The sequence below is a fragment of the Lonchura striata genome, chromosome 6, assembly GCF_046129695.1.
Source record: "Lonchura striata isolate bLonStr1 chromosome 6, bLonStr1.mat, whole genome shotgun sequence".
Lineage (NCBI taxonomy): Eukaryota > Metazoa > Chordata > Aves > Passeriformes > Estrildidae > Lonchura > Lonchura striata.
Window position 1 is genome coordinate 32731065 of NC_134608.1, and position 26390 is coordinate 32757454.

At 35.6% G+C, this 26390-nt stretch overlaps 1 protein-coding gene across 1 annotated transcript in view; it reads left to right on the plus strand.

Annotated features, from left to right (window-relative positions):
* The window catches only part of PALS1 (protein associated with LIN7 1, MAGUK p55 family member), a 53487-nt gene that overhangs the window by 14590 nt on the left and 12507 nt on the right, over positions 1-26390 (plus strand). The window contains exons 2-5 of the mRNA XM_077784098.1: positions 11978-12487; positions 19164-19376; positions 24947-25024; positions 25718-25864. Coding sequence (XP_077640224.1) covers positions 12125-12487; positions 19164-19376; positions 24947-25024; positions 25718-25864 — 801 coding nt within the window. The 5' untranslated portion in view covers positions 11978-12124. The remainder of the gene's footprint in view (positions 1-11977; positions 12488-19163; positions 19377-24946; positions 25025-25717; positions 25865-26390) is intronic.

The window sequence follows — 26390 nt, forward strand, 5'->3', positions numbered from 1 at the left end:
CCCATTTTCCTGTTAAAAAATATCTCAGTTGCTGAGATCTGATATTAGAACCAGGAGGAAATAGTTCCTTAAGAGAAGTTTCCTTATCTTGCATCCATTTTTTATTTTAAGTTTACCCAACTTTATTTTAACTTAATTTTTGTGTGCACTCACTTCAGTTAAAAGTGATGTGCTAATAGCTTACCTCTCTTCTACTTTTCTGTTGAGAAACTTGTTTCAGGTGACAAAGTAAAAATTTGTGAAAGATAAAGTGAGGACAAATCAGTGAATTTTGAACTTGCACATAAAACGAGGGAGACTGGGTGTTGTATTGTGATTTCCATTTTTTCTTGCTGTTAACATTTTCTTTTCTACAGTGGGTTGTAGTAAGTAATATGAGTTTATGGAACCAGTTTTAGTTTTCAGACATTTGAATGTTCTAACAATGTGGCAAAATGTATGTTTAGGTTTTTGGGGAGTTGGTTTGGGCTTTTTAAATAAGTAATTGTATATATGTTATTATAAGCAAGTGTAAAGTACAGGTTACCATACATTTCACTGATTATCTGTTTCACTGGCAGAGAATGTTAAAGGTGACTGAGAATTTTTTTTTTTTTTGGCATGAAAATCAAAGTTCATTATTCAGCTTTCAGCTCATGAGTTGGGTGGGGGAAAATGGCATTAAAGATGGTACCAAAGAAAGAAAACATTTTAAACAAAGTTTGTAACACTACTGGTTGAAGAGTCATCTTCAATTTGATTAGCATAACGTTGAGAAGAAATACTTCGTTATTTCTTCCTTATTTCTTCCTTATTTCATGTGATGTGTTGGAAGTTCATTACACTAAAAGATTCACTCCATGATCTTGGACAAAGAAAGGTTTCTGCTGATTCCCGTTTCCTGAGTTTTGAATTTTTGCTCCTTAACATGATTTGAGGGTTCTGAGGAGGGACTTGCGTCACTTAGCTTGCCAATATTTTTCCTTTCCATAGTCATGTTTAATGTCTTAGTTCAACAGCTCAAGTGATGACACAGTTTTCTGGACAGGATTATTACACCATTACATACTAAAAATGTTTGCCTGCCTTCATGTAGAAAGGAGTCTTACATTCCTGTGAATTTATCATAAAATTCTAGTGTTTTCTTAATAAAAAGAACGTGCTTTAACAAAGTTTCAGAAGCTGAATAGTCATTCTTTGATTTAGGAAAAGAGTTAACTGTGAAAAAAACTCTGCAGTCAGATAGGTACTTGAATTCACTTTGCAGAAATGAGTTTGCTCCTCTCAGAATTTTATTTTGATTTGTGTAACAGATTGCTAACATTAGGCCCAAGAGTCCACTTAGATTTAATAGGAAAGGAAGAGACTGTTTTTATAAGGTACAGAAGGTCTCTAATGTTATGTCTTTATAGCCTTGTGAAGTTTTCTCATGTATTTTTGTTATGAAGTCTATTTACAGAGCATTGATTTTCACATCCTATAGTGAAATTTTGGTCATACTTCACATAAAATATTTTTCTGCACATTTTCAGTGTGGCCTGTGTTTTAAGTTACTGCATGGTGTAGGTATGTACAGCAGGTTTCCTTTGTAGTGTGACCCAGGAATCAGCATGAGCTCTTTGGTCATGCTTGACATTGCTCATGCAAGTTTAAAAGATCACTGTGATAATACTAGGAAAGATGTATAGTAGTTTTTGTCCATTCCCAAGTGGTTATCCATTTATGAATTCTGTTGTATGTCTGAGGTAGTGTTTTGTTTATATTAGTGATTAACCAGTAGGTGTACTGTTTGATCAGTAGGTGATCTGTTTAATGCCTTCTGCTGCAGAAAATTAAGATCTGTGTTATTGGTCTCCTTTATAAAAAGAGGAGGAAAAAAGCTCTTGCTTCTGAGTTGTGGATTGTACAATTTACACAAAGATAATAGAGAATACTAGTTGAGTATCCTGAAGTAATGAATGTGCAGAGATGTTTGGATACTGAACTCACCATATAAAATGCTAGGGTGATTAATTAATCATTTTTATTTGGGAGGAAATATGCTTAAAAATAAATGAAAATTTTGTGGTGCTTTACACCCACAGTGTTTGAGTATGCTTTTTAAGAGAAACCAGTACTTCCCTTTTAACTACCCTGTTTACATCATTTGGAAGATATGCAAATGGTTGTAGGTGTGTGGTTGCTTTTCTGTGGTGTGTTTTTTTTTTCTTTTGGTGGTGTTTTGTTTTTTTTTTTTTTTGTTTGGGGTCTTGTGGGGGTTTTTTTGTAGGTTTTTTTGTAGATTTTGTTTGGGTTGTTGAGGATGAAAAGAGTCAGTAGGTGTTGATGAGAATTTTGTGGGAGGTGAGGAGAACTCACAGAATATGGTTCCGTAAGATATAGTCCTGTTTGGACTTACCTCCCTGCTGCCAGGGCTAGGAGTTTGTACTTGTCTTTGCTCTTACCTTTATCTCCCTGGTCTCAAAAAATTTGCTCCTGACCCTTATGCCAATCTTGGCACCTTTCAGATTATTGTGATCTGTTCTGACATGCTAATTTGACCAAAACCAACCAAACAAAAGTATTTTGTGACATTCTGCAATCTTGTTGAATTAAATTTACTTGGTGACTGATTTGACAGGCTTCAAAACTGTCAAGGTAATGGCTGTAAAATCCAAAAGTGGAGAGCATAAGGGAGCAGTCAAGAGCAAGAATGAGACTGCAGGTCTTTGGCAGCAGCAAACTAGCACAGCTTAACAGTCCAAGGAATCATACTGACAGTTTCTTTTTTGGTTCTTGTCATAAATTCATGAATTACTGATTGTGTTTGGAAGGCTGCAGAAGTAGGGCACACTTGAAAGCCTAGTCAGCTTTGTTCTGTTCTAGCAGTTGGCAGATAGTTATGCACAAACATATGAATTATGTGAGTTCCCTGAAAAAATTACTGCAGTGTTTGCAAATATTAAGTAATGTCACTGACACAGTGTAAAGAAACTACAGCACTGAAAATTCTCAGCAGTTTTTTCAGCCTGCAAAATGTTGAGTTTTGACTTTGCCCTTTGTATTCTTAGGACTGAAGCATCCCAGCAGATATCATGGTCATTAATTTGGTTGAGCATAATCCTCTGTAATCTTCAACTGTCACCCATTGGTTCTTTAGAGGGTACATTTGCCATAGTTATCTACTGCACTTGTCCTGCCTGAGGAGAGTTGTTCTTGTCCCTAGTAGCAAGGGCTTCTGTCATCTATGTCTAGCAGGGCATCTCATCATACTAGTAATACTGGAATGGCTAAAAGAATTTATACACACTGCCATGGCTTGTGTGTCTTGCTTACAGTTCCCTCCAGAGAAATCAGCTACAGATTATGCTAATTAGACAAAACCATACACCCATCAAGAGAAAATACTTCTGGAAGAAAACTTTAACGTTTATGCAGCAGGTTTTTAGGGATTTGCTCAGTGAAAAGTCACCACCATCTCAGATGAATTTAGGAGTGAAAATCCTGTGATATCAGAGATCTGAGTAGATAAAATACTTTGTGCATTGGAGTTTTTTCCTATAAATAGAGAAGAGCTCAAATGAAATGTGGTTGTTCTTAGTTTGTGGTGTGTGAGTCTTGTGAAGTGGAGAGAATAGTTGTATGGTTTTGTGATTGATGTCCTGTTTTTCAGAATGTCAAATTTTAGAAGTCTCAACCTATTTTTGTGGTCAGAAAAAAAGTTAGGAGATGCTTATCCCCTTTGCCCCCACATACCTATGAGTAACATAGTGACACAGCTAATCAGGTTATATCATTGTGGATCATTTAAAAAAAGCTTTTAAAATCATCCCTGACATGCATCCAGTTAATCTTGCAAAATAAGAGTTGAAAAGAGAGCCTGAAGAGGATGGCCACATGAAAGAATTTGCACATGTATCTTTATTATATAATCTTGTAAGATTTTGATTTTTTGAACTTGCAAAGCTTATAGCTCAATCATATAAAATTAGAAGACAGTCTTGGTCCCAGTATAATCTCTGAACACTGTTGAATTAGATAGCTGACTTTTTAGCATTTTTGGAGGAAAGGTTTAGATGAATAGCAGTATTTTCACTTTCTTTAGGTTATATTTCTAAATTGAGTTCAGCAGATATTGAAGTATTAAAATAAGTAAAGAAGGAGTTAGTCTTTCTTTAGAGTATTGTAAATGTGGCTTAAGAATAACTTTCTGTGGAGTACTAAACTAATGCTATTTTGTGTGAATTTAAATGTCAGATGAGATGTAAATTGTGGAACATTGTAACTTCAATTTAATTTAGCTTTGGCTCAGTCACCTCTTTGAAGTGACAGTGTCATATATACATACTAGTACCCATGAACGTTTGCTGTTAATACTATGTTTTACATAGTGAAGTAGTGGCAAGCACTGACATTAAAAATAACATGCAAAAAAACATGGAGGTTAAAATGAGACCAGAATGCAAGAGCCTGAGCTAACAAGGACACAGTTTTCAAGGGGGTTGGAGGAATATTATCAGAGAACTAAAATGTCAGCAATGTTTTTAATTTCACAGGGAACATAACCACGTTTAAAGTGAGAATAGGCATATTTACTTTTAAGACAATGAAAGCTGAAGTCTTAGCTGTGAATGGGTGATAAGAAATCAGTCTTGTTAGCATGCTTCTGGCTGTCCTGTGAGATCTGTTAACAATCCCTGGAATTCTAGGAATTTCTTTGCTCTTCATTTGTTATGCTTGAAGGTTTCTAAACATTTTAAAAACTACTAAATTAAGGTAACTCCTTTTTTCTCATACTATTATGTAATATTTTCATATTTTGCATCTTGTAGGCATCTATGTTATCCACTCATACCTATATATAAAATAAAGGTTTTGTCGCAGGTATTATTTGTGCTAAAGATCTGATTAGAACTGAGTATTCAAATGTATGCATAGTTGTAGCCTATTAATCTAACCCATGGTAGGATGCTGGGGTGATATATTTGTGTGCTGTTTTGGGGTGATGTGAGTGTCAGACCCTTTAACGAGCTGTAGTGTTGTGTGTTTCTGTAAGCTCTTTTTTTGAAACAGCTTTGGGTTTTTTTCAGGTTTTCACTAATTGCTGCAGAGACTGCCCTCTGCTGTGCTTCTCACCACAGTTTAGGACTTGTCAGCACAGCTGTGTTGAAGCTTTATTGAGGATAAAAAATATGAACAGAGCCTAGAACATAAATGCTGTGTTACAGAATTGCTTGACTGACCTTGGCAAGCCTTTTAACTTTTTTGTCTAGCTGTGACTATTAGCAATAAGCTTCTTGAAACCGACTCTAGTTTGTTTCTGTTATCATTCCCTCTCACCCCAACTGTAACTTTATTCTCCTTCCTATCCATTTTTCATTTGATCTAAAAATCAGAAAATAATGATGTGTAAGTGGTAATATATATTTAAAACAAAAGGAATTCTGTTATATGATATGTTTATTCTTAGTGTTTTCAATAATTGTCTCAAATCTCAGTCAATTTGGGAAGCACTTTGTGTAACTGAAAATGAAATATGTTGATAAATGCAGTAGAAAGATGTGTTGCAACTAGAAAAATCTTTGTGTGGAGTGGTTCTGTGCTGTGTGGCTTGACCTGTGCTATCAATTTTAGCTGATTAAAGGAGCTCGCTGTTGCTATGCTAACCAAGAAAGGTTGCAGCTGATAGAACACGAAGCATTTGTCTTTCACAGCGAGATGGGCAGGAATTTAAATAAGCCTTAATTGTTCCCTCCTCTTCATACAACTGCTGCAAAGGTACCTTGCTTATATTTTACTGCAAAGGTGCTGGAAGGAGGTCTGAGCGAGGTGGCTGCTGATTGACATGATGTACATCTCTTATTGGTGCTTGTTTTTCATGGAAAACACTTGGCCCGTATCTGTTTTGTAGGGAGTCACCTTGTGTCTTTTGAAGTTGATAGTGTAGGCCCATTCTCAAGCTGTGACTTTTGATCGGTGACATTGCACTAACAGATAAACAACCCTAATAAAATCTGATGTCTTAAATAGACCACAGTTCTTAGATGTAATACCAGTGTGATATAAAAATGTGCTTATAATGTTTGCAGGCTTAGCAATTTGTTTATACTGTTTATAAAACTGGAATCTAACCTTAGCATTTGAATTTTCAGTTTCACTAATTTTCAGTTTCATTTAAATTTCTCTGTGCTTTAATGCTGCAAATTAGCATTGCTATTGTTTTGGTACAAATGTAACTTAGAAACTGCTAGCAATGAAAATAAGGATCAGTTGGAGGGTTTAGTCCTTTTAGCTCTTGATCCATATATCTTGCACATTTAAGTGAGCATGGAATGCTAAAACCTCTCGGCATGTCTGAGAGCCCTTTGAAATTCATGTGTTGTACTGAGTTACTGTTCTTGACAGGTGTTCTAATGAACTCTGTTTTGAAATTATTAAAACAAGTGTCAGCTGGATATTAAGTGAAGAGTTTGCTTCAATACTAGAGTTTATGCTAGAATATCTAGTTACAGGAAAGAATAGTTTAAATAATAATATTAGACTGAAAAAACAAACCATGCTAGAAGTAATTTTCTTGAACATGTTGCAAAGCCTAGTGTAAAGATTGTTTTTTCATTACAGATTTTTTTGTTGTAGATTAAAGACAAGAGGTATCAAGTTGTCATAAATTTTGTAACTTTTACTTACTTTTGCAAAACATCAGTCCATTCCAGGCTATATCAGTTATTTCAAGTACTATTAAGAGTCATAGGAAATATCTGTGAAGTATTTTCTGTCTTAAATTCTAATCTTCAAGTAGTGGTAGTAATTTTTATGCTGTGCAACATGATTTGTGTTGTGTTTTCCTTTATGTGATTGCTTTCCAAGTGTCCTAATTTGCAGATTCACCAAAATCCCCCTGAAGAAAAAAATGGTGCATAGGAGATGATGCATGGAAAGCTGGGAATTATTTTTATTTTCCTACACCGAGCTTCCATTTGTAGAATTATTAATGTGTTTTACTTTGTTACTTTGTGATTTTTATGGCCTAGGTTTTGCTTGCCTAGAATCTGAAGTACTGAGTAAAACTACCAAAAGACACACTGTTACATGAGCCATTAATAATGCATGGCAGAGATCTGTAGCATAGTTTTATGCTCATATTTTACTACTAGTTCAGATATTGGGAAACATCTTGTATGTGATTTTAATCTAATTTCTAATCCACTTCAGCAACCTAGAATTCATCTTCCAGTTGTTTTTAATTAATATTTTAATATACCATGTCTGTTGTAGTATATGGCTTTAAGCTGATGATAAATCCTTGCACTGTGCTAATGTTTAATATCTATTTCTTGTGTTTAGATTAAAATTACAAATGTAGGTTAGGCTTTTATACTCTAATCTGTGCCAAAACTAATGAAATTTTACTGAAGATAAGCACTGAATTTCCTTGCAGTCATTCAGAATTTGCAGCTTTAATGAATTTTAAAAAGGGAACTATCAGGTCTAATCATACTTCTGGCAATTAAAGAATTTTAAACACTGCTGAAATGTAACACACAACCTCAGCCTCCAGAAAATGTCATTTTTACTCTTTGGAAGTTGCTGAAGCAAAACAAATTTAATTTTACTGTGCAGAATTTAGTTGTTAAAGCAATTAGGATTGTTATGCACACCAGCCACAGTCCCCAGGAAGCAAGTGAAAATTTTAACCACCTTACAGCACTTTTATTTCGGTCTCTGTTAGTATATATTTTATTCTAGCATCAGCCTTGCACCATCATCATACATAAATGCAATAAACATCCATAAATGCAATCATCACCAAGATGATTGCATTTACATATGTTTATTCTTTTACAGAGCTTTTGGGGTCTGTGCTTTGTTTAGTGTATTCAGGGTGTTTTAAAAGATGATAGAAACCTGACATTGTTAGCTGTGAAGAATGGTGGCTTGTAAAATACAGTATTTTTGAGAATAGTAAGTATAGTTACCAAGACAGGACTTGTGCTTTTTCTTTAATTTTGCTGTTATGAACTTGCATCAGAAGTATGGCTTCTTTGATGTTCATAATTACATCCCAGTCAGAATTTTATATATGCCCAATGATGGCCAGAGTGAATGAATTTTTTAATAGCTGTACTAACATTATCAGTTGTTAGAAATCTTCCTCTGGAGGCCAAAAATAAAAGTAATCTGTGAAGAAGAGACTTTCACATGCACTTTCCAGAATTGTGTTGGTAAGACTTGTGATACTAAGTTGGACTGAGGGAGTCATAAAGCGGGTTTATTTTGGTAAGCTCTAAGTGTCATGTGGAAACACTGAGATTCCCCAGTTAGATATCGGCAGTTCAAAGCAAGATGTTCAAAGCTATGAATTTACCCTATTAAACTTTAAGCAGGCAAGCTGTGTAACAGACTCTTGTACATATCTATAAAGTATAGGAACTGCTACTGCCAAGTTCTGAAGTGGAAAGGAATTCTCTTAATTACAAATGCTATTATTTAGACTGTACATATGAAGTAGTAAAAATTATTGTTCTTGAGTAAGTCTGAAAATTTTTCTCCATATAACAAATATTAATTTGGCACAATAAGCTTCTCTTGGACTGAAAATCTGTTTTATTGGATAATTGACAATTTGCAGAGAACCAATTGGTGTAACAAGCTTCCCGTATTGTTGCCGTCACAGAATTTTTAAAATTGCAAAATAAACCTTCAGAAAGAAAAACCAAGGGAACAGTTTCTGAAATTATTCATCTTATGAGTTTTGATGCCATACATATTATTTTAAATAAAATTTTCTGTTCCTAGTATCTCCCTTAAACTGAATCTTATTTTTAGTCTCAGCTATGCCTCATCTTAATTTGAGAACCAAATTATAGCTTTTATCAGTGTAATATTTTATATTTTGCATCTTTGTTACCATTGTGGAGAGGGACTTGAGACCTGATCTGTTTTAGTTTTTTGTTTTTTTTTTTTTCCTTGCATGTTTATTTCATTTCTTACAACTGGGCAATAGCATTTTTCCAAAACAGTTGAAGGTGAGGATTTGTGATATCTGATGCGGACCTGATACAACAGGAAGAAGGAGGGGGGGCTTAGGTTTGGAAGGGGTCACTCCTTATCAGAAGTTCTTTGATTAAAGGAAGTTGTTCAGCATTCCAGACTTGCAGCATGCTTATGCTTTTATGGATTACCGGTTAGTTATGTCTGGGGTCAGGTTTTTGTGTATTTGGTTTGGTGTTTCCATAACGTCAAATTTTAGGTTGCCTGATAATATGATATTTTGTATTGTCTTTTGTATAATCTGGTGTGATTCTTCTGCTCTACTGTTTATTGCTGGTTTTAGAAGTATTTAGCTTTCTAGGACACCAGAAATGCTTTTTATTTTAAATTCCAAAATTCTTCAGTTGTCATTGTGGTTTTCTGACTGTTGCTGTTAAAGTGTGACTGCAAGGGAGCTCTGATTTTTCTCTGGCTTTTGCTTCTTTTTTACTTGATTTACTTGGATCTTGAATACTGAAAGTAGGCAGCTATTATCACAGGTCACTTAAATGTCTTGGTACCTTGTTCAAAGAATTTATATGTCCTTTGTGTCTTGCACACAGTTTATACTGAAAATGTAAGCAGTGTTACTAAGGTTGCCTGTTACTCCAAACTATATTTTTGTTTCTCTTGTCTTCAGTTCACATTACTAAACTAGAGAGATTTTAAATCTTCTAACTCTATATACTTTTTTGTAACTGGCATTTGAAATTTGATGGAGAATATGTAGCTAATCCCACTGTAAATATTCTTGACTAGTTTTTAAGCATTGGCCATCAACTCAATTTTCTGATACTGCTTTCTGATTAAGATTCATTAGAGAGTGTGACATCATTTAGATTACACATGATTGAGTGTAAAATTGTGTTTTGCTTCTTGCAGGTCCTCACACCCTGTTTTTGACTTTTTTAGTGCTGATTAAATGGGTATTATTCATCCCCTCAGTGCCTTATTCACTGTTTCAGCACCTGTTGGTTGTACCCTATAGACTCAGGAATGTGAGTTTTCTTTCAGCTTGTCAGAGGTGAAAACAGATGAATGTAGCTTTGAAAAGGCTCAGTGTTCAGACAAGCTATGGCAAATACAATTTGAATTTAAAAGAATTTGAATTATCTTCCATCCACAGTTAAAATAGTGGTCTTTGCAATTTTATTTTGCCAATGAGGCTTCCTTTTTGGGGGTTGGTATTTCTGTACAGAGAAGTTGCCGTATCAGAAGGGCTACCTTCTGTAGCTACCTGAGGATGATTTTGGTAAATTTTTATCCACCTTACTCTGAATTTCACAGAACTTTTTCATAAAGTGGTGCTTTATATAAACCTGTTTAAATGCTAATTTTTTATGGCTTTATTGTTTGAAAAGCTGTTCTAAGTTGGGCGCTAACAGAAGGATTTACAGGCACTGAGTAATTGTGGGGTACTTGCAGTGCTAGCCCCGGTACCTTGGAGGTTTTGATTGACTTTTTTTTGTTTCTGAATGTATGAGTGTTAAGTATTGGATGTTGATCAGTGGAATGCAATTAAGTGTCTTATAGGGCAAAAAAAGAATTTTTACTACCACAGAAATGCTTTAATTGAATTTTCTTATCAGGAAGATTTTACTAATAACTATTTTAGTAGCAGGGGCTAGAGAGGAAACAAGTAAAGGAAATAATTTTGTTGTTATTGCATGCTGTGTGCTACTCCTCATGAAAGTTAAAGGCTCTATGTATTTAGAACTGCAAGCTGGCAAATGTGCTGCCACAGGCAAAAACTTGTGTAGGAGTTTCTATTGCTGCTCCTCCCAAACAGAACTATAGATATTTAATTTTCAGCTTAATTACAGCATAAACATCCTTCCCTTCCTCCTCCAAACACAAAGATTTGGTATAAGAATGTAGGTGATTTTGGGTTTTGGTTTTTTTTCTGTCCTGGTGCTTCCAGTGTGTAATAAAACTTAGAGATATTTAATATTATTTCATTTCAGTAAATTAAAAAAAAGTCATAAAATGTAATTTGAAAAATTAAGTATATCGGTGATATGGTACACAACTGTTTGTTAATTTTATGACCTTTTAATTTGAAAGATTGCAGATAATGATCACTGACAGAAAGGCAGTGTGGTATAAAACTCACTGTTACATGTATTATATTTAAGAGATGAGTGGTTATATGTATCAGGACACCTAAGCTCTTTAGCCTGAATCATCAGGAATAAGAAATCAGATTAAGGTTTGTGTAGTATAGTGGAATGTTGTACTTGACTGTGAAAATTAATTATTATTCTCTGTCAAATCTGTTTGTCTGTACTCCCACACAAGGATTTTAACTCTCGTATTTAATCCTTCCTGCTTTAATGCATATCTGTAGGAAGTATTAGTAGTAGTTGCTAACCAGAATTCTCCAAACCTTTATCCTAGGACTTTATCTGTACTTGTAATTGTGTAAGTGCAGCTCTGGTCTACTTTAGATAGTATCTTTTGGATGAACTCTATGTCAGACCTGTCTTCTCTGAATCCAGGAAGCAATGCTTACATAAAATGCCTCAATTTATAAACAATAAATGTAAATATCTTATGTTCAGTATACCAAACTTCTTATGAACATGTTGTTTATAACAAGTTTTTCATATTTAGTGCCTGTAGGATTGTAAGCATGGTTTGTGTTGGAATTTTTAAGAATGAAAGTACAAATTAAAACTTGAGTAAGAGCTCTCTGAAAACTGCTTATTTGCAATTGTGTTAAGTACAGAATCACCATGGTTTTCACTGAGGAATAAAAGAGATTTTAACATTAGTTTGAACAGTGCTCTTTTTCTGACATTGGCACCTGAAGCCTACCAAAATATGTGAAACAGCTTTGTGAGGATTCTGTAGTTTTTAGTAGGGGAAGAACCACTATGTAAATTTGGATGTAAAGTTCCATTGTTGTGATGCCTGGGGACCTTAGGTGTTTTCTTATTGGTCCAATTACTCACTAATTTCTTTTTTTTTTTTTAATATCTGTCATTAGATTTTCCTCCTGGATGCCTCTTGAAGTGTCTTGTGATGGAAGGGAAATATTTTTGAATCTATAATGGATTTTACACAATGTTGTAACACAAACTGGCCTAATAGCAGCATTTTGGTGTGAAAAGCATAAGCATAATTACAAATAATCATGACAACTTCTCATATGAATGGACATATTGCAGAAGATTCTGACAACGAAACAAAAAATGTGGATCTTGTGTCTCCTGAGGAACCTCAGAAGCATAGAGAAATGGCTGTTGATTGCCCTGGGGACTTGGGCTCCAGGATGATGCCCATGCGGCGCAGTGCTCAACTGGAGCGGATCCGTCAGCAACAGGAGGACATAAGGCGCAGACGAGAAGAAGAGGGAAGGAAACAAGAACTGGACCTTACTGCTTCCATGAGGCTAAAGAAACTAGCACAAATTCCTCCTAAAACTGGAATAGATAATCCAATATTTGACACAGAAGAAGGGATTGTTTTGGAGAGTCCTCACTACACTGTGAAAACACTAGGTAGGTAAAATGCAGGGAGTGGGCCAACAGAGTAAAGATTTTATTTGGTATTAATGCTCTTTCAGGCCACTAGAAACCTAATTTAGCTAATCTTTCATAAACATCTTTAAGTTTTCTTGTCCTTCAGATTTGTGGTGGTTTGGGGTATTTTTATTTAGCCAAACATCAGGCTATGTGCCTTAGCAAGTGACTCTTCAAAGTGGATCCATTTGGAGAACAGTTAAATACCTTGTGGATAATAATTAATTTATTCAATGTCTCTCTATCCTCTCAAGGCTGGGGAAAACCATGTAAGTAATACCCAATTTTATGATGTTTGTTGAACTGTAGACCAGAATAAGGAATGAATAAACACACATTGTAATTTAAAATAAAAAAAGCTGTTGATACCTTAAGAAGAAACATGCTAGTGCTTTTTTCCCATTCTGTCTTGCATTATCAATTGCCACCTGATAAACATGTCACAACAATAAATCCTTAAAAAATTGATGTTGATAATGAAAATCTGCTTAGGCCTTGATGAAAATGTAATGTTAATAATTTTTGAAGAAATGGATAGTGAATTTTTTTGTTTCATAGTTGTCATTGTTTTAAGTATGGTTATTTAGAGAAAGTTTCTAACCTTTCTTCCCAAAACGTAAGTATTTTAAATAAAATGTGGTGTGTCACTGGAGTGAAAAAGATGCACTGGAAATCTGTGGCTGTCCTGTTCAGATTTCAAAATCCATACCTGTTCAGAGATTGATTGCTTTGGAGGCAGCCTTTTTTTCTGGACTGCACCAAAGTTTCTTGATTTTTCTTTTTTTTCCCCTTTCCTATTGGCTGGTAGTTGAGAATACAGAGTAAAAAATAGCTATGAGATTGCCAATTTCTTTGTTTTTACTTCATCTCTAGTATTTGTGTGGATGAACAACAGTTCTGCTAAAGACAAGTCTCTGCTCCATAACCTCTGGTAATCCTTATTGTACAAATCCCTCTTTAGGAAAATTTAGATTGAAAGGGTTATCAGGAAGTCATCCTGTTCAACCTCCTGTGGAGAGCAGGGTCAGTCCCAAACAAGGGTGTCCCTTTTTTAGTGCAGGGCTTGTCAGTTGAGAGATCTCTTTGTAAGAAGCAGATTCTGTAGTTAACTTTATGAAGTGTTAGGTATTTGATTGTAAAATTCTGTCCTTGGAAAGAACACAAAGCAGAAGATACAAAAATGGATGTCAAACAGTAAAAGTGTCTTCAGCTGGGAGTTGCTTAGCCACAGTGGCCAAAAGCTGTAAAGACTGCTGAAGGAATTGGAAATTAAAAATAGAGAAGGGAGGAAAGTGTGACTTGGAATTAGAAAGCTGGGACTTGGTTTCATGCTGGAGGTGTTGAGATCATGGAGGGAGGATTGGTGCAAAGCAGCTACCCATGGAAGCTGGTAGGGATGAGAAGTGAGTAACATACATCAGTCTGACATACTTGAGAAGCAGCTAGGAGCTAGTGTGGACTGAAGCTGATTGAACAGAAGAAATAACAATGAAGAAATTACTGTGATGATGAAGGATGGGTTTTAAAATCTCTTAGTGGGGAACTCATAAGGGTTCTAGCTGTGGGAGAAGCTGAGGGATTGTCCAAGTATTTGTGAAAAGCTGGGAGGAGGAAAATAGTTTCGGCTCAGCAAGAATATAAGATGGGAAATTGTTATTGAATGGAAGCTAGCATTCTTTGAATACTAGGTGTAAGAAGAGAAATTGCAAACATTGGAGACAAGAGGATTATAGAGGTGTGTGTCTGCGGAAACAGATAAATTGGGAAATAATAAATGGTATGAAGTCGCCTTACTAGGTAACTTGGTCCACTTCTGTAATTGAAATTTGGGTCTTGTCATTTGGATCATTAAACTTAGATTTAAGAAGAGAGGATTTATAGTTCAGCATTCCATGAGCCAGGATTGCCCTTGTGGCCAAGAAAGCAAATGAGATCTTGCCTTAGGGAGAGCATTGGCAGCAGGTCAAGATCCTGCCCCTCTACTCAGCCCTCTACTCCTCACCTGGAGTGCTGCATCCAGTTCCGGGCTTCTCAGGACAAGAGAGACAGGGAGCTCCTGAAGTGGATCCAGTGCAGTGCAACAAGAGAGCATCTCTTCTGGGGAAAGGCTGAGGGAGCTGGGCCTGTTCAGGCTCTGGAAGACATGAGTGAGAGGGGACCTCAGCAATGTCTATCAGTATCTGAAGAGAGAGTGTCAGGCTGTTCTTGGTGGTGCCAAGAAATAGGAGAAGAGGCCATGGGTAAAAACTGATGTACAGGAAGTTCCACCTTAACATGAGGAAGAACTTCTTTACTGTGCAGGTGATCAGGCACTGGAAGAGATTGTTCAGAGAGGCTGTGGAGCCTCCCTCACTGGAGATATTCAGCTGAACTGTTTTGGATGCAATCCTGTGCCATGTGCTTTAGGATGAACCTGTCTGAGCAGAGAGATTGGACCACTGTGGTCCCTTCCAAACTTACCCACTATGTGATTCTGTGATTAAGAGCAGTGCTTTTGATTACACACAACTATGATGTTGAATTGTTGTAAACATAGGAAAAAATAGTTTTAAATAAAATACTGTGGTTTTTTAACCTATAAAGTTCCTAAGGAATCTGTATTCAGTCACTAGTGTTGTCAAAAATAGAGTTAAAATTTAAATTCAGTGAAGTGCTTCTGCAGTAACTTGAACTCTTAGAAAATTTTCTTTTACTTTTAAGCATGTCCTTTTTCCAGTTTCTGAGTTAATCTTTCTAACATTTGTAACACAGCATCTGGCTGTTCCCTGTTTCCACTTTTACTGTCCAGGTTAAAGTGCTTAGTCACATTGACAAATCTCTGAGATTAGTTAGGAAAACTCCACATAAACCCGGACAGGTGCTAGTGAATTACAGAGATGTTCAACTATCCTTCTTTGGTATGTTTTAAAATACTAATTTTAATTTTGCTTTTGTGTTTGTGTTAGTCCATAGAGTTTCTCCTGAAGAGTCATCTTTTAAATAAGGATATTGACCTGTGTGTGTATTTTTAGTTTGGAAAATGTTTTGTAAATGGCAATGTCTAATTTGGCAGATCCTTGCCAAGACTTTAATGTTTTTATCATCATAAAAGAAAGCAGGCTAGATTAAAGAAGTTAGAATTTATATATAAAAATAGGAGACTTAACCAAAAGAATGTTAAAGGGCATGTTTGTTATCAAAACAGTATATGATTTGGACAGCTGTTTAAGTGGGAGTAATATCTGTGCACCTGGTATATGTGCATGTATTTACTGGCTTTTTCACGGCAATATGCTTCTATAAAATTCAGACTTTTTTTAGTTTTCTATGGTTAATTCAGCTAATTTAGTTAAATGAATAACTGATGTTTCATGGAAGCCAGCCTTTCCAAAGTAAGCCCTTTCTGGCTACAATGATGATTATTATGATTATTTTTTAAAGCTGTCTGTTTTTTGCTTTTATATCTTGGCCAAAACTTATTTATAAATATATTATTTAAAAAACTTCCTGAAATACTCTTTTATCCAAAACTACTTTTACTGGCTATGTGATTCAAGTTATATTTGAAGCATTAAAGTGCTAGCACCAGCACATAGATTTATTCTATAGAAAAGTTTGGGAATGAAGACATTGGTGCTGAGGTATAGTAAAGCCTATCTTCTTAAGTTTGCTCTTCTTAACTTTTTGTTTAAGGTGATAAAAACCAACTATTTTCTTTTCTTAGTTTTCTAATCTAACATGTTAAGCTGTGACTGCACATCCTCCCCTGCAGTTGCATACTTTTGCCCTGGCAGTCTTTTGATTAATGTGCGTATCTCACAGTGCTCAGTCACATTCCAGCCATTTCATAGTCTAATGGAAAAAGGCTGCAACACTTCATGTAAAAGAAGACTTGATAAAACACAGCATTTGATTGCTAATTGATCTGCAATTTAAAAATGGACTTGTTCTGCAAAAGAACCCTGACTTTTCTGTGAGTAAATGCAGATGTTGGTCTTACTGAGCTTTTTTTTCTTCAAGACAGCCCTTTTTGTAGGAAATATCTGGAGTCTTTTGTACCTGGTGCTTTTTTGTATTGTTCTTATTTTAAAAAGACTGAAACCAAAAAAAAGAAAAAGAAAACCAAACCCTGCATCATAATCTCATCTGTGATATAGACTTCAGAAGCAGGAACCTAAGAGAGAATTAGGCATGCATAAAGCCAGATTTGTGTGTGGTTCTGTGTGTATGGTTTTTTATTAAACAAGTGACTAGGAAATTGAGTGCTACCTTTTGAGGAATACATCTTACTCCTTTGAAGCATTATTTCTTTTTAATAATTGTGTTGAGGTGGATATTTCTTTGCTGTTTTGTGGTGGGGGCAAATCACTTGGTATCCTGAGATGAAGCCTCAGTGTAGAAGGGAATTATACAGGGAAGAGAGTACTGCGGTAGTTTGTAATAAAGGGCAGCACAGAAGGAATTACCGGAAGGCCAAAAAGGCATCTAAGAACAGGATGTCTTTGTTATAGATACAGAATAAGATAGCTGTCTTTCTATATGAATTCATATCTTACATGCAACATGTATTAGAATTGTATATGTATATATGTGTATGTATTTGAATTTTCAGATATGTAAGAGAGTTCAGAAATAATGGAGTAAAATAATTAGGAGGTGAGAAAAGAAGCAAGGTTCTTCTCCAATATCTCACTGCTTTTTGAATCCAATAACCATAACAAATAGCAGAACTATGAGTTAGTATGTTTTTTAACCAAGCAGGTATCAGGAGCTATACAATAACATGTTTCACATACTTCTCTTTCCCTTTATGCTTGAAAGTAGTGCACTTCCTCAGACCTGGGAGATTGAGTTGAAGAGATACTTCAGTACTGTGTTCAGTATATTAGAGAAAAATTTTGCCAGCTGACAGTGTCCTATTTAGCACATATTCTCACTGTGGACTGTTTTTTAGCCTTCTCTGTAAATGGCATTTCTCCCAGTGTGATAAGCAGTATATTTTGTATACAGTTTCCTAGTGAGACATTGGCTACCATAATTAGTGTTGTGAGCTGTACTGGATATCAGCAGTGGAATATCCTGCACAGCCAGTATCCAAGCTTTCTGTGCAGCTTTTGTCCTACTGCCCTTTGTTTCCTTGGTGGTTACAGGAAGAAGTCCTTGACCTTTGGTGGGTAGGATGTTTTTAGTATGTGTGAAATAGTTTTGGAGGGGTTTTATTACTATTTTTTATTGTCCTGCAGACAGTAATGTACAAGAGTAGTAGCCCTGACTTGTTTGTTTCCTTTTATAATACAGAAGACTTAACTTGCAAACTCAGACTTGACAACTTGTATGTAGATATGATTTGCCTGAAATTATAACAATTAAACTTCTTGGAAATGCATATTTTATTAGGCTTTATGATTTTCTTTTGCCCATTTATCAACCATTTTTTATGTTGTGCTCAAAATTTTTGAGTCTAGGCTTGTGTTCAGTGTACTGATGAATTTGTGGTTAAAAATATATAAGGGAAACTTCTTGATGGAAGTATTCATGTTAGTGATCATTATCTACTGTGATTTTTTCATGTTAAAAATGCAGCTTAGCTGATGTCCTGATAGTGTTCCTGATTTTATTAACTCATAATGAATAAACAAAGATTGCTAAAACTTTGAAATTACTCTCACAGCTGTTATATTGGTATCAGTATCAAATGAAAGCTTTAAAATTTGGGATTTTCTTTATTGTTCATTTTATTTAAATACCAAGGTTCAAAAGTTCTAGCTTGCTTGAATTTATTAAAATGCTAGATAGCTGACCAGCTCCTGTGCCTGAACAGGTATTTTTCAATTAACGTGTGAAAACATGTATGTTATTTAAGGCTCATAATATGCCTTGTGCTTTTGTCTGCTTCAGAATTTCTTACCTGGGTTTGATTCATATTTCATGTTTTAGGTGGTTTCTGAAGTACTTAATTTTGAGAACTGACCTATTTAGCAGAAATTTGGTTTGGCTTAAAATAATATAAAAGTCTTCAAAAAGCATTTGTAAAGCATCAGATCAGTTCTTGAAACTCAAGAGTGTTGTACATGTATAGTATTCTGCAAACATACAGAAACTGGTTGTTAAAATGATAAAGTATTTTACTGGCCAAGCAGAACTCATATCCATGTAGGTAAAAGATGTGGACTTTCTTTTGCGGTAGATAGTTTTCAAAACTCATAGATGTTCATAGGTTATATTTTTTCATCCTTTTTATTTTAATGTGCTAAGACTGAGCATAATTTAATGTGTATTAATTGAGTGTAGTTTACTTATCTTACATTCATTCTATAAATAAGCAGTATATAGTTGAGATACATAAATTTCTACCATATATGATAGGTACACACAGATAGGTGAACCAAGGTGTCAGTGAATATTCAGTGCATCAAGATGAGCTTAACAATTAAGTCTTACTGCTGTTACTGACTTGGGGTCCTTTTCTCCTTTTTTTTTTTTTTACTCCTTTAATTCAGTTACATTTTGCTTCAAAATAGCTGGAATAATAGATAACTAATAAACTTGCATATATCACTGCTGGTTTAGATACTGAACAGTAAAAAAATTTTTGTATAACTCTTAATATAAATATTGCTTAGTTATCATTCTTGTTAACTCATATCTTATTTGTCTTTTTTTATTTCTTACCTAGAAGTGGAAGAACTGTTAAATTCTCTTAAGCATATCCAGCACGTTTTGGTAGACCCTCAGAGTCAAGAGGATATCTCACTCATTTTACAGCTTGTTCAAAATAGCGATTTTCAGAATGCATTTAAAATCCACAACGCTGTTACAGTCCACATGAACAAAGCCAGCCCTCCATATCCTCTCAGCTCCAATGCACAAGAACTAGCACAAGAGGTATGTACAGTATGCATCCCTGTGACATACGTGAAACCTATAATCATAGCTGCTGTTGAAATACATACTTGTCAAGCTTGTCTGAGCGACTGTTGAATGTGAGAGGGGTTATAATAGTCACTGATTGGAAATCTGGAAAAACCAGATACAGCAAACAGTAACCAGAAAAATATTTTGGGGGCAGGAACTCCCTCTTTGGCATGGATACATATGTAACAGCGAAGGTACTATGTCCAAACATAGGAAAAGGGAGTGGCTGTGATAATCTAACTCCCTTTCCGTTGGCATTCTTTATTTCAAGCATTCGGGAACTGAGTTACAGTTCTCTCTTCTTATGACTCTCCTCTAAGTTGAGCCATGGTTCTTAGACTGGGAGTCATCTGTGAAAATACAAGCATACTGGAAACAAGCCTTCTGCTTTAAAGTGAGCAACAGATCCCTTAATACTTAATTTCAGTGCTTTAATTACTGCTGTGATTAAACTTCTTCTGGTCTGAGAGATGACTGCTCTTTTGTAAGATCTGATACCTTTTTTAGAAATTGCTAAAATATTCTAAAGGGTCACTCAGTAACTTTTGTCACAATTTTCCATGGTCTGTTGCAAGTATATATAGCAGTGAAAGATGGCTACATCTTAAACCTATATGTACTTTGTTAGCTCTGACCTAGGTAGCTTGAATACCAACATCAGTGCAAGCCTAGCACTCTAGTGTTCAGCAAAGCCAAATCCAGAGGCTGGGTGAAGGCTCCAGCATTTGGCACCCAGCAAACCAAACTGATTCGGGTACATGAGTTGGAGTATTTCAGTATGGCAGCAGGTGGTGGGTGTTGGTGGGGTTTTTGGATTGGTTAGTTTGTTTGGTTTAGGATCTGGTTTTCTTTCTCCCTGAAGCATTTGTTTTCAACAGCTTTTTCCACTCTTTCTTTTACCAGACTTTAATCTTGTAAGCCCAGCAGCATTGTAGCAAGTTTGAAGTTCTTTTGCAGAAGAAATTACTGACTTCTGAGAAACATCATTTAAATACAATCTAAAGGTGCAGGTGCTGATTAAACATCATCTTAGGATTTTCTTGTTTAGGTTTGTCAGTAAGACTGTACCAAAAGCAGGTGGAAGTACTTTAGAATATCCTGTGAGGCTGTGAAAACTTCTAATCAACCCACTATAATAATATGTTTGCAGTACATGTAAGCTTCCCTTTGACTTGCTTATTCATCAGTTTGTAGCCTACTTCAGACTCCTCACTGGGCTTGTTCACTGTGTCTGTGAGTCTGAAGGAGCCTTTTCAGTTACCTTCTGTTTGTAAGCTGCTCCCCCAGACATCCACTTTACATAGGCCTAGTAAGCTTTCATTCAGATGTAAGCCAGAATTTTTGCTACTTCTAAAGTTTCCAAGAAGAAAATATCCTTAGGAAAATTGTAGGTCTATTTCCAATCACTTGTGTTTCTCCCCATTTCTCACTACCCCTTATCTTCCCAACATATTATTTTCTTTTTTTTTTCAGATTATTTGGTAAATCCTAAAATCAGAAGGTGGTGCAAAGCCAGTTTTCTGTCTAACCAGTCATTAAGAAGGTTAAGCAAAAGGAAAATATTTAATTTATCCAAAATTTTTAAGCCAACAGAATTTGATTATTATCCTTAAGACTATTACATAAAAGACAAATCACTACACTAATTTTGACTCTTCATCTCCCCCATCCCAGTCTTGTCCCACCTTGAAATTCTGAAAACTCAATATATTGCAAATATCTCTTCCCATTCTGAGATGTAATCTAGTTTCTCAGTGACTCAGCTTCTTGTGTATTTAAGTGACTTGTATTTTGCAATATGTTAAATAACATCCTGAAATGATAGAGCCAGAAATTCAGGACAAATATTTCTGTGTCTGACAGTGTCTCGAGAGGGTACCTTGAAGCCTCCATTGACATCACTTTGTACTTCCTTGTCTTGGCTGCATAGAAGATCTTATGCTTGGTTTTCAGATCTCTTACTTGTTTTTGAAAAGTTTCTGTATTAGTGATCTAGCAGTATGGAAGGAAATGATTTCTGCTTTAGAGAAGTTGGTGATGTTTTGGTTTTTTGGGTTTGTTGTTGGTGTGAGGTATTTTTTAATCCTGAAAATGTGTTTATCTTGTACGTCTAAGTTTTGGGGTTTTTTTTTGTACTCTCATTTTTGGTTGTCTTTTGCTTTTTCTACCTCTAAGCATAGGTATGACAAACTCCCCCAGAAAGCAGCTCATTTACTTACTTCAGCCTGTTTTTGAAAAGGCACTTGCAAAAGCCTGAATTTAAGATACTGATAACATCTTGAGGATAAAAGCCAGAAGACATTACGAAAAAGAAAAATAGCAGATACATGCATAACATTAATTTTAAATAGCAGGTAGTGCTAATGTGCATGTTTTAGTGCACAGGTCATGAGCAACAGTTTAACTCTGAAACTGTTTGGAGTGTGTGCCCCAGTTTAAAGCTACAGATATGTTTTGTTTGAGGCTTTATACTGGGGAAGAGAACACCTCTTAACGGGAAAAGGCGTTTTGCAACACAATTGCACAATGCAACATGGAAGAGTCTTCCGTTTAAAAAAGTAATTATTAATATTATTTAGAGTTTTTTAATTTTCTAGTCCTGTTTAGAAAATTCTTAAAATTTTTGAGTAGTATACATGTACAGTTAATTTTCTCACCAATTCTGATAACCAGACACTAACAACTCAAGCTTTTTCTTGTCTTATTAAGAAACTTCAATTGAGTTGAAAAGGTGGAATGAAGCACTTGATCTTAAGGCATTTATTTGAGAAAGCTTATCTTCATGTAATGGGGTGTACTCCATGTCTCAAATAAAAATAGCCAGTAAACATCAAATGTAATTAAATTGATTTTAAATCCATTTAAACTTGACCAGGATGGGGGCAAGGATTATGGGAACAGGTCTGAATCTTGACCTTGTAAGAATATTTGATACAGCATTCAAGACAGTTTATAACTTGGTCTGTAGCAACACATACCAAATACCTTAAATATGTTCCTGCTATTAAATATACTTAATAGGCTCAGTTTAGGTAGGCTATGTTCCTAAGTGTTTTGGACTTGCTATTGTTTACTTTGCAAAATCAGACAAATAAACTAGATCAGTACTGTTGAGGGGATGCACTGGAAGCTCATGACTTCTGGCGTAAGTGCACTAGAATGTGCATGTACATTCCATCTGACAGTTCTGCTCACCTCCTGGTAATAAACAACAGCAGAATTTTGCAGGTGCAGTTAATTTCTGAATGCTTAATATCACTCCAGCACATGCCTCCATCATACATGCCTACAAATTGTGGTGTGTGTAATGAAAACAAATGGATAACTTTTTTGGGGGTGGGGGGGGGGGGAAAGGTTCCTGATCTAAAGGTAACATGATTAACAATAAAAACTAGTCTGAAGAGTTAAGAAAATACAGGTATTGCCACATACTCTCTGTGGATCATCAGTGCTATATATAGTGTGTCACTTCAGGAATGACAGACTTCTTCAGATTTCTTAGTCTAATAAAGCTGTGGGATTTATTACCATGCATTACAAAGGGCTCTGGCAAGCAGCACTATTGCTGCTTGTGGTCTAAGTGGTCTATAGAGCAGCCTGAAGCTTTCCTAGAGCTTCATTAAATAAACAAATGAGAGCTGTATATTTTTCTTAAATGGGGGGGGGGGAATAGATTAAAATTTTTAATATTCAAATTATTCAAAGTAGAAATTCAGCTTGAATAAAGGATGTTTACTGCACACAGAGTAACTGGTTGAACAAGATTACTTTCTTTTCCACCGTCAATTTCCCAGCCTCTTGTGTTCAGAAGATTGTGTTCCTTGCAAGACTTCCAAGTTGCTTTCTGAGTAGGTTTTCCTATTAAAAGATCATAAAGATTTGATAAATAAAGCTTTTGTGGCTTCTTCAAAGTCCCTTGAAAGTTAGAGACCTTAAATAAACCTTTATGAGAAAGTCTTTGTATAGAAGAATCTTTCAAAACACAGGAAAATTGTGAGTGAGATATGTCTTTTGCCATATTCTGTTTGTTGTGTGACATCCTAGAATTAATTCAGTTTAAGTCAGGTGTAATAACTTCCTTTCTAATTTAGACATATAGCTGAAGTCAGGATTTGTGAAGCTGAGCTCTTTCTGTTCTCTGATTTTAAAGAAACCAATTTAAGAAACTATATAAATCTAGCTGCTTCTTTGACTGTTTTAAGGTGTACTGCATTTGCTCACCATGAGGCTTGTTCTAGGGCTGTCAGAAGTAGGGCTTTGGAGATTGTGCTATGTTTACTGCAAAGCACCATGAGTATGTTCACTATGACAGTTCTCTTGACAATGTGAAGATCTTGCTCCATGAGTACAATTTGTTTAGTGGCTTCTCCTGGAAATTTAAAAGTGTCTTGACTTGAAAGTTTTCAGTGCTGTTGTCTGGTAGCATCCAAGATAGTTGTTAGCATTTCTGTAGGTAATTGCTCCTAGTATAGAGGCTCTTTTGACCTTTAGATACTGTTAGATCATACAAAAAGCTGAATTATTTTCTCTTTAAAACTTTTGGTTTCTTGATTCTCTGATGTCACATTACTTCATCTGTAAGAGTCAAAAGGTCTTGAATAAAATGTTTTCTATTTCTCTGAAAGCTGCTTCTCCGATTTGTATAATCCGCTCTTGATGTCTTTGGATTCATTTGTGCTGTTGCACTTATGTGCCTTTGGCCAGATTAGTCCAGAGGATAATGACTTTGAAAAGTATCTTCAGCCTCACCTTTACGTAAGAGGACTCCCCTGCTCTTGGCTCTCTGTATGAGAGCATACCAGTATTTGCAAGAGAGGATGGCAAGGCTTGTTTGGTAACTGTATGAGAAGGAAAACTTATGTTGGCAACAAAAGCAGCTTGAGCAAAAACTATTCTTGTGTTAGTGTGGATTATTTTGGAACCAGCCAAAGAAATCAGGTTTCCAGGAAGGGACCTTCTGAAGTTTTGATTTGTGCACTTCCTGAGACAGGAGCTCCAGGATGCATTGCGAAACCTGTCTCGGAATCTTTGGCCTTGCTGTTGGTGGAAATAGTTTGTGTAACAAGAATATGATAATCTGCTTTTAGGAAGAGGATGGCTAGTCACATTAATAAGAAATTACTCCAATTTAAAAGCCCAGCATAATCTCATAATACACTTCATTGTGACTGATTTCACTGCCATGAAATCACTAACTTTCGCTGTCTATAGAGTTTAATTTTTTTTGTGCCCATCTTTGCGATTAGTAAGCTCATTGCCAATCTCTGGTATTGACAAATCTGTGTGAGGTACTGGATTCCAATTTAGTTTGGTAAATTATTACTGAGGTAGGATATGCTGGGTTAGTCCTGTGGTCTTATTGCATGCTTTCCTAATGTGTACTAGATTAATCAATCAGCAGCAGTGTAAACAGCTATGTGGTTATACTTTACTTTCAATAAAATGAGTGATTGCAAGTAGGGGATTGTGCTTGAGTAGGAGAGGGAGGATTGATAAATCACTGGCTAGATTTAGAGTTTTATTGCTTGATTTCTTATTAGGTACAGAGTGTTTTGAAACCCAGCCACCATAAGGATGGACAGGAGCTTAATGCTTTGCTGAATGCCCCTCACATGCAGGTAAAACAAAATGAAACTTCTAATCTAATGGATCTATTTCTTGATGCTGTTTTCAGTGTAACTTGTTTTTTGCCTTGGGCTGACTGGCAAGGATGAATTTTATTCCTCAACCCTTATTTTTCTAGGATAAGGAATTTGCAATTTCCAAAGAGTAATGGAACTTTTTTATGAAGTGTAGTGCATTATTGTATTCAGCCCTTGCTACAGTCTATCTATATGTATTACAGGGTGATTTGCACACAAACAATGTAGCACTAGGTCAGCAGGAACAGGGCAACGCATGAGCTTATTTGTTTTTAACTTTGGAAGTTGTTTCATGTTTACCTTGGAGTGCATAAAGGAAATTTTGTCCTGGGGTGGTGATGTAAAAGTAGTTTTCTCTGCAAAACTTACTCTGAGTCTGCAGACATATATAGAAAACCAATGCCTAGTTTTTTAGTACAGGTAAGATAGAAGTGTAGTCACAATTGTGTTCAAAATTGCTTTTATATTATTTTCTAGTCTGAAAGTTTAAAAAAAAAAGTACGTGCTTTGTAGCTGTGATAAGTGATTTTTTTTTTTTTATTGCTTGAGTCAGTTTGCAATTTTCTATAACCTGCAGAGACCTTTGAAATTGCAGAATTTCATCTACTGCTTTGTATGCATATCAGGTGTGGTATTTTCTGTAACTGAGCTGATTTTGTTTAACACTAGGCACTTCTACTGGCTCATGATAAAGTTGCAGAACAAGAAATGCAACCAGAGCCTATGACAGAGGAAAAGATTTATGAGAATGTTGGCATGTATGGAGGGGAGACGGTTAAAATAGTTCGCATTGAGAAAGCTCGGGATATTCCTTTGGTAAGTACTGGTGCTTACTCAGTTATATGTAGAGAAAGTGAGCTTTTTTGTCCTTTCCAGATTGCTATGAAATGTTAGGAATGCCAAGGTAGTGTTTAACTTGTAAACACCCTCCCTCCCTCCAAAATGAGAAACAGTCATAGACGGTAAACTTGTGTTTAACTTGAATTGGGCAGTAGCCATACAACCATTGTACCATTTTACAGATTGTAAAAATCTGTACAACTTCTATCAGCTTGGGTTTTGACAGATCTTCTTGGCAAGAGTCACTATCCCAAATTTGCTACACGGGAGCTTAAACCTTGTGCCAACCAGGTGTGGGTTTTTTTGGTTGGCTGTTTTCTGGTTTTGGGGTTTTAGCACTTATCATCAGCTATTTGCATCTTTCAAATAAGAGTTTCCTTAGGACTATGTTTATAAAAAAATAATTAATTTTATGGTGTGGAGTAATTAAATCCTTCAGTCTCTAGTGTAGGTTGAAGGAGTTAAGCAGTGGTTTCTTTGAACTGGAGCATTGTGTGTATGC